Source organism: Plectropomus leopardus, chromosome 8 (genome assembly GCF_026936395.1).
Source record: "Plectropomus leopardus strain MGB_pleo_1.0 chromosome 8, ASM2693639v1, whole genome shotgun sequence".
In the NCBI taxonomy this organism is placed as follows: domain Eukaryota; kingdom Metazoa; phylum Chordata; class Actinopteri; order Perciformes; family Serranidae; genus Plectropomus; species Plectropomus leopardus.
The window spans coordinates 15954718-15973637 of record NC_142183.1 but is presented as its reverse complement, the minus strand read 5'-3'; the positions used below and the strand labels follow the sequence as shown (position 1 = coordinate 15973637).

General features: G+C 39.0%; 1 protein-coding gene across 1 annotated transcript in view; it reads right to left on the bottom strand.

Moving 5' to 3' along the window:
* mrpl11 (mitochondrial ribosomal protein L11) overlaps positions 1-15955 on the bottom strand; it is a 52415-nt gene extending 36460 nt beyond the window's left edge. The window contains exons 1-3 of the mRNA XM_042493193.2: positions 15815-15955; positions 14355-14453; positions 1981-2159 (exon numbers count right to left, since the gene is read on the bottom strand). Of these exons, the coding sequence (XP_042349127.1) occupies positions 1981-2103 (123 nt within the window). The 5' untranslated portion in view covers positions 2104-2159; positions 14355-14453; positions 15815-15955. The remainder of the gene's footprint in view (positions 1-1980; positions 2160-14354; positions 14454-15814) is intronic.
* Positions 15956-18920: the final 2965 nt, after the last annotated feature.

The following is an 18920-nucleotide window of genomic DNA, read 5'->3' as shown; positions in this document are numbered from 1 at the left end:
TTGCAGGCCGGAAAAACCAAAACAATGAGTTTAATGCTGCAGAGCTGGGTGGCGGCTTTCTGTGAGTTTTTCACCACAAGTGACATCTTTCACATTCCACAGATAAGGGCTGCCCCTTGAAAGTTGGAGACTAAAAATATCAGTGGGAGACTGTCAGTCAACGGAGGTTGCTTCAAGACGATCAGTCTTTTTTTTCTGTGCAGTGTACTTGGTGTAAGAGTAGCCAAAAAAGCATGCTGGCTTACATGCTTCAAAATCCAATATAGTAGAACATCCTGGTATTTTTGGCATACTGCATCTAACATACTATGTTTTGGAACATACTAAATTTATTTTTTGCCATAGTATATAATATGTTAGTGTGGGTACTGGAAAGCACAGTAGCAGTACCTGCCATGTGACCGCAGTTCAAAAAGGCAGCAATGAGCTAGGCAGTGGGACGAACACATGCACTAACATACATGAGTGACTGAACCGGTTTACCACGACAAACCACAGAGAAGCTCAGATTACAACACACACAGAGGTTGTGTGACTTCATTCTCAGCTCAGGACGCCATTACTCCACTACATCTTTACATAGCAAATACTAGTTTGCTGCCATATTAATGCTCTGAATGTCACATACTGTACAGAACCTTGTTACAACTCTGCTGAAAGGCTACAACAAACATGGGAGACCAGACGAGTGTGCAAAAGTGGACAAGCATATTTACTACAGTATTTTCAACCACTATATCTGAGTCCCAGTCTGACAGTGAGTTTCAGTTCGAACAAAACCACAAAGTAATGACACTGTTACAGTCGACGTCAGATATGAGAACTTTTTTCCCATCGTGTAATTCCTTTCTGACATCTCAACATTTGCTTTTTCTCAACATTAATCACGTGTAGCTTTTGCTGCCAGTTTTGTCCACTTTTCCATTCTCCTCTCCGCTTGTCGTCATGAAGTCACAGAGATGGATTAACTGTGAGAATTGATCTGGTTTCAGAGCGTGCAACAGCATTCAGGGCTGATGAGCACTGTCCATTAAAGAGCTTCACTGGATCATTTGTATGTAGAGAATGAGCCATAGGGTTGCTTTCGCTCAATCTTGCAAAGGACAATCAAAGTTAAATAGCAGAATCACCATTAAAGCGGGAGCAGATTGCGATTTTATGGTGTAAAATAAAATATAACTTTTACTAGAAATGTTAAACCAATACACTTGTGTGATCAGAAACAAGCGTGAGGTTAATGAACAGAGCATCAGCACTGAGCAGACAAACAAGGATTATTTTATTTGTGGGCTGGAAAATAATTCACCCTCAGTTATTTTTATCCACTCACTCCAATCCATCTCCTTTCATTGCTCAATGCTTGAGGACTGCTGACTTATTTTATTATTGTACCAGCCAATACATAAATTCTTCTAGCAGGAATTGGCATCGGTGGTGAAAAAGTTGTCGTGGTGCATCCCTGAGCAATAAAAAACAAGACAACCTCAGCTGTCTCTCCGGAGCAATTGGAGCGGAGAGAAGTATACAAGAATTTAAGACAAAACCTTCACAGGTTCAATCCCATTTCATCGACTGGCTTGTAAAGAGTGAGGCTAATGTATATGGACAGCTGCTGTGGATGGAGGCGTTAGTGTCTTTGGCCTGGAAACTGTGAGAAAATAGTTGCAGACTGAAGCAGAGTGTGGCACCTACCTGCACAATGGAGCTGTGCGACCAGAATAAGAATGGGAATATGAATAGGGGCTATGAGAGAAGATGGAGGTGGTGGTGGGGATGTACGATGAGGTGACTGAGGAGAAAGAGACGACTATGTGATTGGCAAAGTGAAAATAGGAAAGGATCAGGCTGTCTCGCAGTTAATGAGAGCTGTGTGCCGAAGGTCAGCTGATAAAATGAAGCCCTGCTCCTGCAATTAAGTTAACACTCCTGATTACACGCAGCGAACAGATGGAACAAGAAGTGGTAAGTAAGTAATTTTACCTGTCCCAGGATGGGGCCTAGTGGGGGTCCAGGGGCTGCTTGTCCTGACCTCACTATAGCCCGGATTACAATGTTGGCATCCAGTTTCTTCACAGCCTTGGCTGCCTTTGAGATCTTTGACATCCTGGTTTGTCTCGAAAGCCTTAAATCTGCCTCCAAGTCAACTGAGAATCCATCCACTGAGAAGAGAGAAGAAAAACAAATTAGCCTTTCAAGAATACACAACTGCAACAAATCATTTACACGCTGAGCTCATTAAAACATCATACAGTCAAATCGATACTGATACCCACAGGCAAAACCTGCGCCTTTCCATTCTGCAGCGGGCGAGTAATTAAAAAAATCTTTGCCTTCGATCGGCTCAGCGAAAGCCACTTTCCTGGAGGTGTTCGCAGTGTGGATCAGCAGCCGGGCGCTCATGCTCACCACGTTGAAGAGCCTGAGAACTGGCAGGATTTACACTTCTCTCCAAAAAATCATGGGGTGCATGCCAAAATGGCTACATCACCTCACTTCTGCTTCAGATGTGTCACCACTAAAGTCCCTGCCCTGCAGCACAGCTCCCTCTGCATCAGTAGAGGTCAAGCATAGAGGGCAGAGGAGGGATAGTAACAATATTAATACACAGAGGAGGGGTGGAAGTGACATCCCTGCATGTGAACGCAAAGAGGGGTCGCCTTTTTCATCCCACCTTAAAATGCATTTGCCAAATTAGGAGTCAATTAGTGGAGTGGGGGAAATGGCCTGAACTCCCGGCCTTTCTCTGGGGAGGCGGAAACGCATAAAAGCGAGCCTGTAATCCTCTGTTGGAATAAAAGTGATACTGACACAGCTGTAAAAAAAAAAAGAAAAAAAAAAGAAGAAAAAAAAGATCAATGACTGGAGCCAAGGGACAAATACGAGTTTTAAGGTTGAGCCTTGTGATTCAGGGGAACCCTGCATTCAATAAAAATAAGTACTTGAGGGGAGAGGAGAGGTCCAGCAATGATTCATTGTAGGCAACAGAGGGTATCCAATTAGATCAACAGAGGAGACAGTACCAAAAAGATATATGGGACCTCACGCTGCTTTAAAGCAACAAACGGGGAGAAAGTGCTCCAAAGAAAAGTTGTGATTCTATCTGGGTGGCTGATTAGCCAGCAGCCGTTAAAGTGCAACCACCATGAGGCAATATTTAGGGCATTAAGGCGCTACGCATACTGCAGAAAGACTCCCAAATAGAATCCATTTAATTTGAATTCACTCAATAGCTGTCTTTACATCGTAAGTCTCATACACTGCTACATTTCAGAGGTCAATTTCACGCTACTCACCTAATGTGTGCAGGTACCTCATTGTAGAAAAAATCGTGTTGCAGCTCAGATCAATTTTGGAGCCGGTTAGAAAATGCAGAGACCAAGTGTGCATTAAATCTGAAGTGAGCAAACTCACTTCTGTTATCAAACAATGACAGAGAGACTCATAAATCCTTAACTGCCAAGCTGCAGAAAAATAACTAAACCAGCAGTTTGAGGGGGGCTACAATAAAAAAAAAAAAATCATCATCCAATAAAATGACACACTGTATGTCCGGAGAGACGAGGCTTAGCCAGAGTTTTGTGACTGGGAGAGAAAAAACAATTAGGGCCAGCATCAAATGTTGGGTTTAATTCCAATTTGGGGCAAAGGGAATAACGGTTGTGCGAGTGGGGAAATGACAACGTCATGCTTTAATGCACCGCAACTCCAATCTCTGTTGGAGTATGAATAATAAAACCGCAGTTCCCTCGCAAAATGAAATCACTCATCACAAGGCCAGGCAGTGAACGCTGGAGAAGAATTGACCTACATAAGGCAACACAACCGCATTGACAGTACGATTCACACAGCTGAATTTACATTAGATTCAAGGAATAAAGGAGTATTAACTGTGCGGCAGCAGCAAACATGGTTCAAGGCAGTACAATAAGCCTCAATCAGAGCCGGGTTAACGTTTTGCTGTGCATAATCAAATCAAAGCCGCAGTAATTTGAAAGGAACAGACACAATTTTGAGCTGCTCTTTAGGCTGAATATTACATTCCTACGGCAATTACTGGCAACGGCGTCGTCGATAACACAGAGTACACAGAAAGAGGCAATTTGTTTGGGCCGTGCAGAGTTGCGGTGAAAAAGCACTTTGTTAAAACATGCTTGATAAATGACGTGCCACAGAGCCAGCTTTTAAATTAACATCTAATAAAGGAGGGCGAGGTGAGCGATAATAGTGCGAAAAACACCACAAACGTTGCACCGTTCTCCAAATACTACAAATTGTTGTAGCACCCAGCAATGTCATTCCTGTTCCTGTCATTTCAAGTTTAATGTATTTCTTGTCCTTGCGATTATTCCATTAGGATCTGGCGTCAGCTCACGTTGTTTTGGTAAATAAATCACCACCAAAATCCAAGCTCTGAATCCGAGCTGTTTCTGCACCTATCAGTCTAGAAATCTCTCCTGCTGCCTGTCAGACAAACTGCCTGGGATGGAAACACAACGTCTTTGACAGAGGTAAACATGTCAATAAAACTGAGCACACAGGGGAGACGCCGGTGAAAAATCCCACCTGTCATTATTATGTGCATAAACCATTGAGAGAAGACTCCCCATGTAAAAAACTCATTACATCTTTTATCATCTATTCATTATAATGTCTCGGAAATTTCCTTGAGATTTTCACACAGCTGTAAACAGCAGCTACTGTGGTGTGTTTGAGCATAATTAAAACCAACTGCACTTCAAGGATAAAGCTGACTTTGATTAAAGAAATTAATCAGTTTGCTATTAAAAATGTGCCTTTAATTGCGCTGGTGGAGCCCACCGCTGTTTGTTGTTAAGGCTATTAGGCTCTCTTTAGTCTTCATTAACGAGACAAGCCACACAGTGACTGACATCAATGCAGCCTCTATATCTGCTATTTATTTACAGTTCAAGGTCACGGGTATTGATCTTCTGTAAAATGACAGTCTTGAGGAGTGGAAGAAAAGGTCTTTTGAAAAAATCTCTTTGGTGTTAAAGTCCCAGTCTGTCCTCTATATAAATTATACCGACACTGTATCAGCCTGGAGGAAATCATGTCTTCTTCTTCTCTTTATACCTTTCATATCTTTTATACTGCAGTCTGATGAAATAAAAGCTGAATACTAATTGATTTCTCAGCGGGATCGGGCTTTGTACCTGCAAACAACACGGAATCAAGTCCGGTTCAATAAGCACACACTTTATCTGTCTTCTCATCTTCGTACGTCTGCTAATTTAAAAGAGAATCAGTGAAGAAAACGAAGTCAAATATTTTCTAATAACACAGATGCTGCGCTGCCACATGAAAGAAAGAATCAAAGATTATTATCTTATCAAATTAACGCTCAGGCAAAGAATTATTTGAGCGTAAATGCAGCGTTAACCTGAAACTGAGTTCCGTAAAGGCTTTTTCACATTTTACTTCCATCTGAGCACCTTTATGTGGCTGGTTTATGTTTCCCTGCAGCTATTCTCTGTGTCCATCCTAAACCATCTTTGTAGGAGTGGGGGGACTCGTGCCCACCAGACTGGAGAGAGTACTGCTGACTTGTGCTTACCCAGGGTTTAATACCAACATGGGAACCTGTTACTTTTAATCATTTGGGGTCAGGATAAAAAAGGCACATTATGGGAATTTTGGATGTAAAGTTATCATGTATGTGTAATTTTCACGCTTTTAGCACGGCTTACGGGACGGCGGCGCTGGTTAGTTGGTTCATTACTTCCGTCAAGACATGTTGTCAATATTTGAATGGATTCCCATAAACTCTAGTAGAGACATTCACTGTGCCAAAAGGATGAATCCTATTGACTTTGTGAATCCCCTGACTTTTCACACAGTGCCACCAATGACTGCATATAAAGATGCACGTTGTGTCTCTACTTCCTCTCACTGTAATAAACTGAAGCCAAAATTTCCTGCATATGGCAAGCTAAATGCCGGCTAAATACCTGCAGAGTTAATAACATAGTGGTAATTAGCAAATGTTAGTTTGCTAACATGCCTATCTATTGTGGTGGACATTACTGAAAACCTAAATATCAGCATTTTAGCCTTGTCAATGTGGCATGTTAGCATCATGACTGTCAACATGTTGAATGTCACAGAGATGCTGGTATGGCTGTAGACCTTTTGGTCTTATTTTAACTCTTTGACAGGGGAGAGCAAAATGACAATATATAAAATAAGATGATATGGTTACTGTCAGTAGGGCTGGTATCAGTACTCAATATCTTTAAAGTATTGACTAGGGGTTAACTGATATTGGTTTTTCAGAGCCGATACCAATTATTAGTAGTTAATAGGACCGATAATAGTAACCGATATGCATTTACCATAAAAATGACATTTTTGTCAACATTTAGAATTTGGAATATAACAAACTCCAACACAAAACTTTGTTAAAATGCCTAAAACAGCAAGTCCCCAGCAACTTTTTTTAAAAATTTTTTTATAAAGTCAATTAAAAAAATTAAATTAAAAGCTGAATAAATACAAATAGCTCCTGGAGGTTTTACAAAGTAAAATTTCCTCCCATGCTGACACTTTCTTTGCACTTTTTATTTAATTAATTTTAGCAGCAATCATTCAAATAAAATGTTGATACAGATAATCTGCAATATGCCAAATATCAGCCCCAATAATCTGTAAACCCCTAGAATCGACCAAAGTAACCCAGTACCAAGTAGTATCAAAATGCCTCCCGCTAAACAATACCTGCATATTTTTTTAAGTAGCGGTCTGATCTCAGACAGTTCTGACTCCCTGTTCTGTTGCTGACTCCTACGCTTCACCAGCAAATGGTCAGTTCAACATTTGCCTGGTTAGCACTTGTTAAAGCAGCAGCAGCAACTAACGTCCAACATTGAGCTGTTAAATTGCACCAATAAACTCATATCGACACTAAAATGGCTTGACTCTATCATTAAAAACCGTTAGCCCTGTGATGCAACAGTTAGCCCTGTGATGCTACAGTTAACCCTGTGATGCAACGGTTAGCCCTGTGATTCAACAGTTAGCCCTGTGATGCAACAGTTAGCCCTGTGATGCAACGGTTAGCCCTGTGATGCAATGGTTAGCCCTGTGATGCTACAGTTAGCCCTGTGATGCTACAGTTAGCCCTGTTGCTGCAGGCAACAGGCAGGCAGATTCTCATCAACTGTCTCTGGCCCAGAGTTCACACTCCTGCTGCAGTGGCTACAACCCATAAAGTCTGTGGTGTGAGGTGAAGTCAAGCACTGAGTCTTGACAAACTGGCAGTTCAGTCTGTCGAGATGCTACTAAAACATTCAGAAGCATGGCTTTACCACACGTCTCTCCATTCACATTATGAGTAGCAAATGAAGTACTCTTTAGGTATCTGTATCACTTTAAGAGTACTGGTATCACACTTATTAACCATACCCAGCCCTAACCATATGGGATTTTGTCACTGTACTATTGTTCATTCATTTTTTTGGATGTATTAGGCCTTTGTGGGCAATGTTTCAAATTAAACATACAAATATAGACATTTTTTTTAAAAATATATCTTATTATTTAGTAGTATTTCTGTCTTTATTTAAAGGTGGACAGTAACGAGATGACAGGAATTAAAGGGAGACAGAGTAGAAATGACACATCAAAAGTCCCTCTCCAAAACACTGCTGCAGTTGCAATATTCAGTATCTGTCCCAACCACAGCATGACGTGCTGTGATAGAAGATTTTATCCATATCACCCACGCCTATTTTTGAACTGGTGCAGCACTCATTTCTATTTTTTCAAATTTTATTTACCGCCTGCTGTGCCCCATGTGTTGCGATAACATTGTATTTACAGCTTTGCTGATAGTTCACAGCTCTAATTAGGATGATTTTAGCTGATATATTAAAAAAATATACAAAACAAAGCTTCTATCCCAGGTCATGTTTAAAGAGTGTGATCCATTACTTGATATATATTTCTGGTCCTGAGGGTCTAATTTTGTGAAACTGATAAGAACTGAAGTATTCTTATTCTGGTCTCATCACTCAAAGGAGTCCATTCTGTTTCCATCTCTTTAAACATTTAAAACTTGTCGAAGCTCGTTTCCAAACAGAAACCATCATCAGGATTACAAGGAAATTACAAGGAAAAGGACAGAATTCATTCTTATCTTACCACGACACTAAAACTCTTGACAACTGGTTTTATTCAACTCTTAGTGTGGCAGTCCTTCTAGTGATGGAAATCACCTTTACATATGATACAACTGGCATTTAGCCAAGAGATTAATTCACAATCAGACAGCAGCGCACCTTAGTCACGTGTGTGACTTCTGAGATGACCTATGTTATCACTACATGACCCTGCGGATAAAACACATTGTAGATAAACAGGAAAAAAGGCCCTGAAGACACGCTGAAGTCCCTGGATACTAATGGAAAAAAAAGCACAGGAATATTAAAATTATAATAGCAATTTCCTGTTTCTGCCCCTCTGTGCGGAAAAGTTTGAAAACCATTAGAGCTGCAATAAATGACTGGCGTCCTTGAATGCATAAGAGGACCAAATCTCTGTTAACAGCACAATAAACTCCGCAGGAAGGACCTTCGCTGGCAACAGGGGACTCTGGGATGCAGTATTTGTTTAGATGGCACCGTGTTATGAATTAGGAGCCGCAGATTAACTGTAATCGATGAGCCTAATGCAGTGACCAAACAGAACAAATGTACTGGGCTCTGATCGTTCAGCAAACCACATGGGACGCCCTCGATAAGATTAAGAGATAACGTCAGATATAAAGTTATAGAGAGCCAGTCATATGCCGATGCTGTTCCACCGCATTAGTATTCACCCCATCAAACTCCAGCCCTGGAGCTATTGATTGCTGAATGCCAAGTGCTAAAGGCCAGTCAAATAAAACGAAGAACTCAAGACGAGTCTGAATGATCCCACAAGACTGAAAAAGGGAACTTGCATGACCCGGTTTAACCGAGACCTAAACCTGCAGGTCCCGTCTCTCCAAGCTCTGCACTAATCCATTGCATTTCAGAAATAAACTACTCATCATTTCCACACTATCAGAAATAAACACATTTTACATCAAGTTGTCCAATGTAAAACCAGATTTAATTAGTTTCAAACTACAAAATAAGCAGTAAGTGGCAGGAACTGCTTTCCGTCAAATTCTCAGGGTGCAATTATCTTGGAAAAAAAATATATTCTGATGGAGTTATTTCCAGTTTAAATTAATATGTTTTTTAGCCGATGGTCTTACTGTGCAGACAGACATTTAATTTGTGCCAAAATGTTAATCAAAACTGGAGGGTGAACATTTTCAGTGTTCAGCATGTTTTACCATCCAAAATATCATCGTACAATGCCGTGTTTCAATCTTCATATACTGGACACTCAGTTCCCTTCTGTCTGCCATTTGGATGGTTTAATATAATGTAATATTTATAATATTCATATTTTTTGTCTGTGTTTTAAACATAAACATATAAACTAATAGAACTGTTGTAATGCAATCTGTTAAATTTGCTCATGAAAGAATCGTGACCAAAATAGGGAAGGGGAATATCTTGATATTATGAGACTGATATTGTCTTAGATTCTGGATATCCTGATACATAAATTTACATGCACCTTTTATTATTATTATTATTATACTTTATTCACCTATATACTGTATATACACAAATATTTAAATTATCTTTATTTTGATTTCTATTTTTTCTCTCCTTCTTACTTTCATCTTTACCTTATTGCTTGTCATACTGCTCTGTGTGCCTTGAATTGCCCCCTGGGGACAAATAAAGTTTTTTGAACTGAATTGAATTTAATTAAATATCATAAAAATATAAATAAATCATTTGATTGTATTTTCCATCTTTGCTGAGCAACAGTTTTGTGATAAAGGAAATAAAAGCCCGTCCCATATAGACATCTGTTCCAAACATAAACCTCTTGAGTTCAGTGATTTCAGATAACACCCTGGGGTATTAACTGAAGTTTTGTAGTATTTTAACACTCTATGTCTACCAGAGAGGAAAAGATATTGACAAGTTCAGTATTGTCAACCTGTCTAAGTATCCCGGCGTGCTTAAATGATCCCACTGAACGTGAAACATTTTGATATTTACAACTATTTGATCAAATAACCAGCAAGATCATTATATAACCCCAAGCCAGGCTTTGCATAGCTAAATTATCTTTAACCTCCACAGTTTGTCTGGTCAAATTAGCAAATTGCTTGCCGAATGTCAGGATCCCACAGTTTTCCCATTCTTCCTGCTGATGCCACATTTCTGTATCCACTTTTATCTTCTTAAAAACTCTGTTTTTTGGTCCAGCAGAAACTTAGTTTGAGGTTCGCCCTGTTGGTAGTTCCCATCACACTGCAGCTTTTAGGCACTTTTCTCTTATGTGCTAGCAGACGAAAATGACAAGGAGGCACCTTCCTGCAATACAAAGTTAATGGAGAGCGATAAATTGTTTTCCCCTCTGGTTGGGGTGAGATATAATTGGCTCAGTCTCTATAACAGCTTCAGTTGCTACTGTGTCTTCTCATGCTTCAAAATTCGAGATGCCTCCACTTTTGTTTTCAACAGTGACTGACTTATCAATTATTTTGGGGATTCATAAATTAATTGTTTAGTATAAAATGCTTGAGAAGACTGAAACATGCCTGTCACAATTTCACAGAGCCCAAGATGATGTCTTGAAATTTCTTTTTTGTTTTGTCTGTGAAACACTTGACAAACAAAAGATATTCAAATAGCTTTGAAGAAAAAAAACGAAAGCATATTGATTTGAAGAAGCTGAAACCATCGAATGTTTGGCATTTTTTGCTTGGTAATTTATTTAAAGGTTCTGTGTGTAAATTTTGGGGGATATATTGAAAGAATTGGAATATAATATATTGAGTCTACTTTCCTAACTGTATAGTCACCTGTGAAAAAGAATAATTGTGTTTTAATTACCTTGGAATGAGCGGTTTATATGGGGAGTGAATCCTCATTTAAGAAGCTCACCATGTTTCTACAATAGCCCTGAACAGACAAAATTCTGGCTTTAGAAAGGGTCATTTGCATTTTCGCAATTGTGGCCACCTAGCAATGGTGGGGTTACACTGATTTGTAGCATGAATCCTTTCTATTCAGAGTTTTTACCCATTTAAATGACTGGGTCTGTTTGTTTTAGAGAGGAAAAGACCTCTGCGGATAATTCAGCCCCCGATAAAAACCTCCTGAACAATAAACACTGAAGGAATTCTAACTGGGTGAAGTTTCAGCTGGTTGCAATCTTCAATTCGCCACTAGACACCACCAAATCCCTCTAAATCTGACACACTTCACCTTTAAATAATTAAGTAGTGTTGGGAGATGTGTTTCCTGTACAGAGCTCTGACCCCATTCAGCACCTCTGGTATGAACCTGAGCAGTAACTTTCAGTCACATATGGGTGTAAAGTTCAGTGCGTCCACATACTTGTGGCCACTTAATGTGACACAATCAGCTCACTTGTCTTCCAGTTGTCAAGCTGTCATCATGTAAGAAAAAGACAGTAAATGAGGACGGCCCTCCATCCTCTGCGCTGTTTTATTGCTGTGAAAAGTTGACTACTGAGGCGGCAGATTCCCATCACTGCAGCCTGGATTCAAACTGGGACCTTGTACTTGAATAGTGATGACTCTCAGTCTAAACTCCCTGCGTGTATTATCTCTGCATGCCTGTGATCAAATTCCAGAGAGGCCGTTTCCTTTACCGGCTCCCCTGAATTACATTTCCCTCTCCCCATCATGTTTGAATGGTGAGACAGAATGTGTTACAAACTGCCTGTACTTGGAATAAATCTCAAAAAGCAACAAACCACAACAATGACACATCAGCAGCAGAGATGGCACCTGAGAAATATGAAAAAGGGAAAACAGCACTCACTTCAGATCCTCTGCTGATATGTTTTGCAGACATGCTTTATATGTTGTGGCTGCATAGAATAGCTGTCAGATTTCTCAAGTATCTGAGCAAAAAGTGCATGAAAACCGCAGACTGGTGTGTCAAAAACAGGCTAAAGTTAAATTAGAGGCTGAACTGTAACTTTTATCTCTGGATTCACAACAGGGTGTGTTAAATTTGAAGTCTGGATACATGATTTATAAAGCCTGGATGTACAAAAAAAAGAAGCAAAAACCCATTTTCACTGCTAACAACATCATTAGACTTCTTTATGTTGAGGCTTATATTCAGCAACAACACGTAAACAAGCACTGAGAGGAAGAGGAAGAAAAGCATCGCATAGATTTAGATGATTACACACACACACACACACACAAACACAGAGAGTGAAAAGCATCGCAGCATCTCTAAGGCAACACGCGGATACACAAGGCTCTGACATTATAAAATCCAGCCTTCAGAACTACAGCTCAGAAACTGCAAGCCAAGTGTGACTGCAGCCAGAATGTGACAGTAAACCCTCTGAACTCTGCAGCCATCTGCCCCCCCGTGTCTGAGCTCCTGCTGCAGCTGGACCTCATATTCACAATACTGGGAAAGAATTATTATAACAGCGCGGGTGGGCGGTTTGTGAACTGAGATGGACACCAGAATTAAAAGAGGTCAAACATGAATCGCTCCAGCTACAAGTGTACAGCAAAAGTCTGAGCTCGACTTTGCAGCAAGAGATGTGCAGTTTGAAAATGACTCAGCTCTTTTAAACACGGTGAGCGGCAAATCTTTTATCACTATTGTCTGAAATATTTAAACTATTGAGATATAAAAAAAAATATAGACTGTTGGAGTCCAACCTGTGTAAGAGATTATAATTTTCTGACTGGTCTGCAATCTGTGAAACACTATTGAACAATCTGTAATGGGAAACTCACTCAACCACTGACCTACTCACAACCCATATACTTAGCACCCTGTGATGAAGAGTCACGATCAAAAACAAAGACCGCTGATGGATAATCCCAATTAAAGGAGCTCTATATGATATTCAGAGCAAAGATAAAGTGGAGTCATAAAGTACTAAGTAGGGGTCAACCGATACCGATACCCATTTTTAGTAATTAATGAGACTGATAACCAATATTTGGAACCAATATGCATTTACAAAAAAGTGAAAATCTTTCTGTCAATATTTACAATTTGGAATCTAAAAAACTCAACACAAAACTTTGTTTTAATGCCTTTAGCAAATGTTTAATCAAAAGTGAAACGTTCAACATCACATAAAGAAAGTTCCCAGCATTTTTTTTTAAGTCAAGTGAAAATCTAAATAAAAAATTAATGAAAAAAATAGCTGCCTGATTTTGTTACTGCCCCGTCCACACTTTTGCTAGCTGCTCTGCAGCATGCTCGCTGCATATTAGCAGTTTTGTCAGTATCAATAGATATCACTGTCAACAGAAATCAGCAAGTCTCCTTCCGTTGTGCAAAACAATAGACCGTCCCTCAACACGTTGTCCATCTCGGCATAAAATGGATAATTTACAGAGCATTAGCGCACTGTCACCATAACAACAACCACATCCTCCGCTGATGATGTAGGGACCGCAGCTCACACATACATAGTGACAGGGATAACTGCAAGCATCACATGGCTAACATTTCCCTACAGTTATCAACAGGTTTAACGGCAGAGTCAAGTCGTTTCGGCGTCGATGTAAGATCAATGGGACGGTGTGTAATGTTATACACTGTGTTGGGTCTTAAGTGGCAAAATATGAAGAGTAAGGATGAGATCACTTTGTGCTGTGTTAGCGTGTGCTAACCGGACAGACAGAGACCGAGACGGCCCTTCTGCACTGCACTGTGTAGAGCGGACGCAAGAGCTGATTGTTGGAAATTAGCTGTTGCTACAGAGCCTCTACCTACATTTTAATATAGGCACATTAAAACACAAATTTAGATGTGCAAACAGAGAGTCACTGCAGGGAGCGCACAGAACTAACAGATATTTTGACTTGTCAAACTAATAACATGATTAATTACTGCACTGCATTGCAATAATTGCTGGAACAAAGCCATTGTTATAAATGGCATTAAAGTTATTAGTTCCACCTGTGCTTTTTCAGCTATGACAAGTCAAATGTCTCCTGTGGAAAATGAAAAATGTTTGTGAATCTGATTAATTTGGGAACAATTAAGAAACAACAGTGTTGCTAATAAATATGCTAATCAAACACATCTACAATATGGTGAGGAATTTTAATCTCTCAGGTTCATTGTCAGTATAGCATAAGAGCCTGAGGACTTCTTTATGGCATTCAAAATTCATGACAAAGTAAGTACAGTAAAAGTAAAAGTTTGTATCTGTCTACAGGGACAGTTTACCCCAAAATCAAAAACACATATTCCTCTTACCTGTAGTGTAATTTATCTCTCTCGATTGTTTTGGTGTCCGCTGCAGGGGTTTGAGCTCTGTGTGCTCTGATCAGATTTGACTCACACTGGCCTGGGAAGCTGAAACATGAGCAAACAACCCAACAACAGTCATCAGATTTTGATAAAAATACAGCTAAATCTTGATTAGTGCATGCATGTAAACAAGATGTTTGCTTTTTCAAATAAGCCTCACCTAAGGACAAATACACAAATACAGAATGCCTCGAGAAATATTACCCAAACTGATAAAAAAAAAAAAAAAATGTCAGAAGATCTTGTGTTCATGTTGGTCCACTTTGCCTACAGCGAGGCAAAAGACTGTTTGTTATTTATGAGAGGGGAGGGTGGAGCAAAAAGGGGGAGGCATGTCACATTTTTTAAGCACTTTGGAGGGAGTTATGTTTTTTCTTTTGGCTTAGGGGAGGGTCATACAAGTTTAAATGGCTGTATTTTGTATTTTTTTTAACCACCAATTTTCAAAAACTTGCTCTATTAAAAAAAATCGCCAAAACAACTCCATTTATCATATCCAGGAACTGTAAAAACAGATATTATCATTGGATTTTCAAATTTCCAGTGGTCCTCAACACATCACGTACGACAAACGCTTCCGTCAGAAAAATTTAATTTTGTGAAAGTTTATCAAAATCACTTTATTCTACATCTCATTTAAATTTTCACCAAAAATTAACCATTTGCAAAAACTAACCAGCAAGTAAGACAAGACTGGAACGCAGAGGTTTTTTCACCTCAGGGATTTTATCTTTAACTTTTTACTTTCATTTTTCAAAAATCTAACAAGTAATTTATAGTGGCTGACGCATTTTCTACCAGACACTCAGAGAAGCTCGAGCATGTCACACTACAGCCTTCCCCCTTCTCTGATAAATAAAGAACAGTCCCTGAGAAGATTTTTGAGACGACAAGTGTCCGGGGACAGCATTACTTTAAAATGATATAAAATAAAATGCTAATAATAAACGTAAACAGAAAGCATGGAATTCACGCCATGTCTATCATTTCCATAACAAACCAAAGTTGAAAGTAGAGCCTAAAATAAGTTTATCCACAATTTCCAGCTTCAGCACTGACTCTGCTTCAGGATGAACGATTTTTCTTTTCACTCTTTCATTTGGGGACCCGTTCACCAAACCACGTCAAAATAAAGTGGCGTAGAACAATTAAAAGACTGATACAGTGTTTGCACAACATAAACTCCTCTTTAAAATACTAATAAAGCACACACACACTCGCTAAAAAAAATAAACGTGACGCCACAGCTGTGTCCACAGTCACATTGAAACAGCAAGAAGCCGCAGACACGTTACCTGCACGAACACCTCGAGTGTCTCGATAAACCGCTTTAAAATGTTATGAACAGGTAAACGAGGAAAGCCTTAAACTATAAAAACACGACATAAACATCAGGGTTATCTTACCTGTCACTTGTCCTGTACCTTCACGCCGTTAGCAGCATCCTTCAGGGCGCAGACATGTTGGATTAGTGAACGCAGCGGACTGTTTGCTGCTGTTCATCACAAATCTGCCCCCTGCTGGAGCGGAGGAGCAACTGCAGCAACCAGGAGGCGCTGAGGAGGCGCTGAGGAGGTGAAGTCCTGCTCAAGGACACTCCAGCAGCGAGGGTGTTTTGCTCTGTTAACCCTCTGAAAGTCACAGCAACGTTTACCATTTGATTTAGTCTTAGGTTTAACTTCTAAAACCTATGATTTTTATTTCCACAGTGTGATAATATTTAATCACATAGTTGCAGTGGTGTAGTACAACTAATGTAGTCAGGTACTGAACTTTGAAACCTGGATTGACATTAGTTTTTTTGTGCTGTGTTCAGACACCTTTCACAACCATGAAAACCTTTAAAACCCGAGAAAATTTTTTTTGGTTTCTTTTAAAACATGGGGGGAGGTGATGAGCAAGAGAAGCCTCGCAAGGAAGTTTATTACCTAATTTTGAAAGAAACTTTGAAGGAAACAGTCACAAGATGAAAATGGCCAGAAAATTAGCTTAGGAGAGACAAAATTCTTTAAAAAAAATATTTATTTTAAATTAGCAGGAAAATGTCCAGAAATGTGTTAGATTTTCTTTTAATTTCCTATTCATATATTATATATATATAATATATATATATATAATATATAATATATTATATTATATTTTATTTTATTTTATTTTTTCTTTCTTTCTTTCTTTTTTTTTTTAATTTTCTGGTCATTTGTTTTCACTGGGTTTTTTGTTTGTTTGTTTGTTTTCTACTTTGGGTTATTTTCAGGTCGTTTTCTTGTTTGTTTGTTTGTTTTTTTTATTTCGTATAAAGTTGCTAATTGCCTTCTCCCAGTGTTTCTGAAAGAAAGGTTTCAAATGGTTAAAAGAAGAATATAAACAAGTTAGATAAAAAACAAAACCAAAAAAACAACAACAGATATTTGAAATGCTTTGCTCTTAAGCTAAAAACCTAATTATCCAACAACTTCTGCCAGGTTTCTATAACCTTTAATGGAAATGCTGTCCCTCGTGCTTATGCTGTTTTATTATGGAAGTGTAACAGAATTAATTATAGGATTATTCTGGTCCTGGTCACAGGAGGGAGATTATCAGGCAGCGTAACAACATGAATCTATTTTTTTATTTACAGAGGTTCCCGGAGCCAGGTAACAACATCACTGAACCAAACATTTTAATTTACAGACGGAAACTGGTTGAGCTTATCTGATCTTATTACCACCCTGAGGTGATAACTTGTTAACATTATTTCAAAATGACAAACTTTATAATGAAAATGTTCACCTGCAGATGAGTATTTAGTCTGTTTTAAAAATGTCTGCCTCTACTTAATCATATATGTTGTCTAAAAATTGTTCAACCCCACTGATTTGAGGGTCAAAATTCAATCTTGACCTTATCAACGGCAGCTGAGAAAATGAGCCCACCACAATGTCTTTTAAATTTAAGAGCTTTCACTAACATTAAAAAGACCTCATCAGATGAGGGAGTCTGCTTATTTGCCATGGAAGTGCAGTTCCTTGGCTTCATTGGCTGATGAAGCTCATGTAATGTAATTGAGAGACACAGAATGCCCACTTAACAGACTTCTTACTGCTAAAATCACAATAAAGGTTAAAAACAGCAGCTGGCAGTTTGATTTTTATGAGATGCTTTTGTGAAAAAGTGAAAACATAATGTAAGTTATAGTGATTTCAACTCATAAAAAGATTAGAAAAGGTATATGTTTTAGCACAATAATAAGTAAACTGGATATAAATATACCCCTATGGTTGATAAAACATGATAAAGTGTTCTCTAGGGAGCCCTTCTAGTGGAGAAAATGTTATGAAGTGCCTTCTCGAGAAACCACTATGCAGCCGGTGACCTCTTTCTTTCTAGGGTTTTGTTTTTGCCCCTGCCCCTCAAATAGCCTTAGCTCGCCACAGCTACAGTTGGCAAACAAGTAATTTAAGTCAGGAGGAAGCTAGGTATAACCAGTGAAAAAAAAAATATTAAGCCCACACAGGAAGTACCAGGCAGTGATTAATGTAGAAACAAATACACAAAAGTAAATTAGCCAAGAATGTGGTAACCTATTTGCAAGACCAACATTAATGCAGAAGAAAACGAAAAAGTCCAGCATTTGTTGTGTCACGGATCTGACAGAAAGGTGGATTTAAGGTGTCAGTTTAACTACACCGAACGCTGCCACCAAGGGTTGCTACTAGCAACAGAAAGTTCAATCGAAATCAACAGCCATGATGATTGAATGTGTGGCTCAGTTCAAGAGTAAGTTAGTCTATCAAACAAGGGATGATTTTTTTCACAATCCTGAAGTACATCTTCAGGTGCAGCAACAGGAAGAGCATGCCTGATCTTTAAATAGTACCTGCACCCAAACTGTAAATTATATTTGCACTGCCATGCTTTGTGCACACCCTGCACAGTACAGCCCTTTACAATGCAGTATTGTGCAGCGTAACATCCCGTCGAGTGCTGGAACACACCACAGCTGACTGTGATTTTGAGTGTGTTCAGAGGAGCGTGAACCTTGAAAAAGGTCAGAGTGTAATGCATTGCGTGGAGTTGATCTTAAAGGGCATTTGCATTTTTATGTCTTAATTTTGCAGTTTTACTTTTCATATTTTGATATTATTAACTGTTATAATATTCTTTATTTTAAAACACAGTCCATATTTTTAAATAATCATGTTGATGCAGAAATATAATTTGTAATTGTCACATTTTTTTTGTCTTTTTTTAAACATGTATTTGTGCTTCCTGAGTGTTGCAGTACTTGCTTTTATCCTTTATTTTCTCTTCTCTGTTAAGTGCCTAAAACCAAGGCCAAAATAGAAACATGGGTTTAAAGTTGGGGGAAACATCTAAATGGAAAGAATGAACATTTCCATGACAACTGGGAAACTCCATCTGCTAATGAATATGGTTTGACACCACTGAAAACTCCAGAGCAGCTATTGAATGGTGTGGTTACATCTTGTCAACTATGCAGTGGTAGAGAAAGTATTCAGATCCTTTACTTAA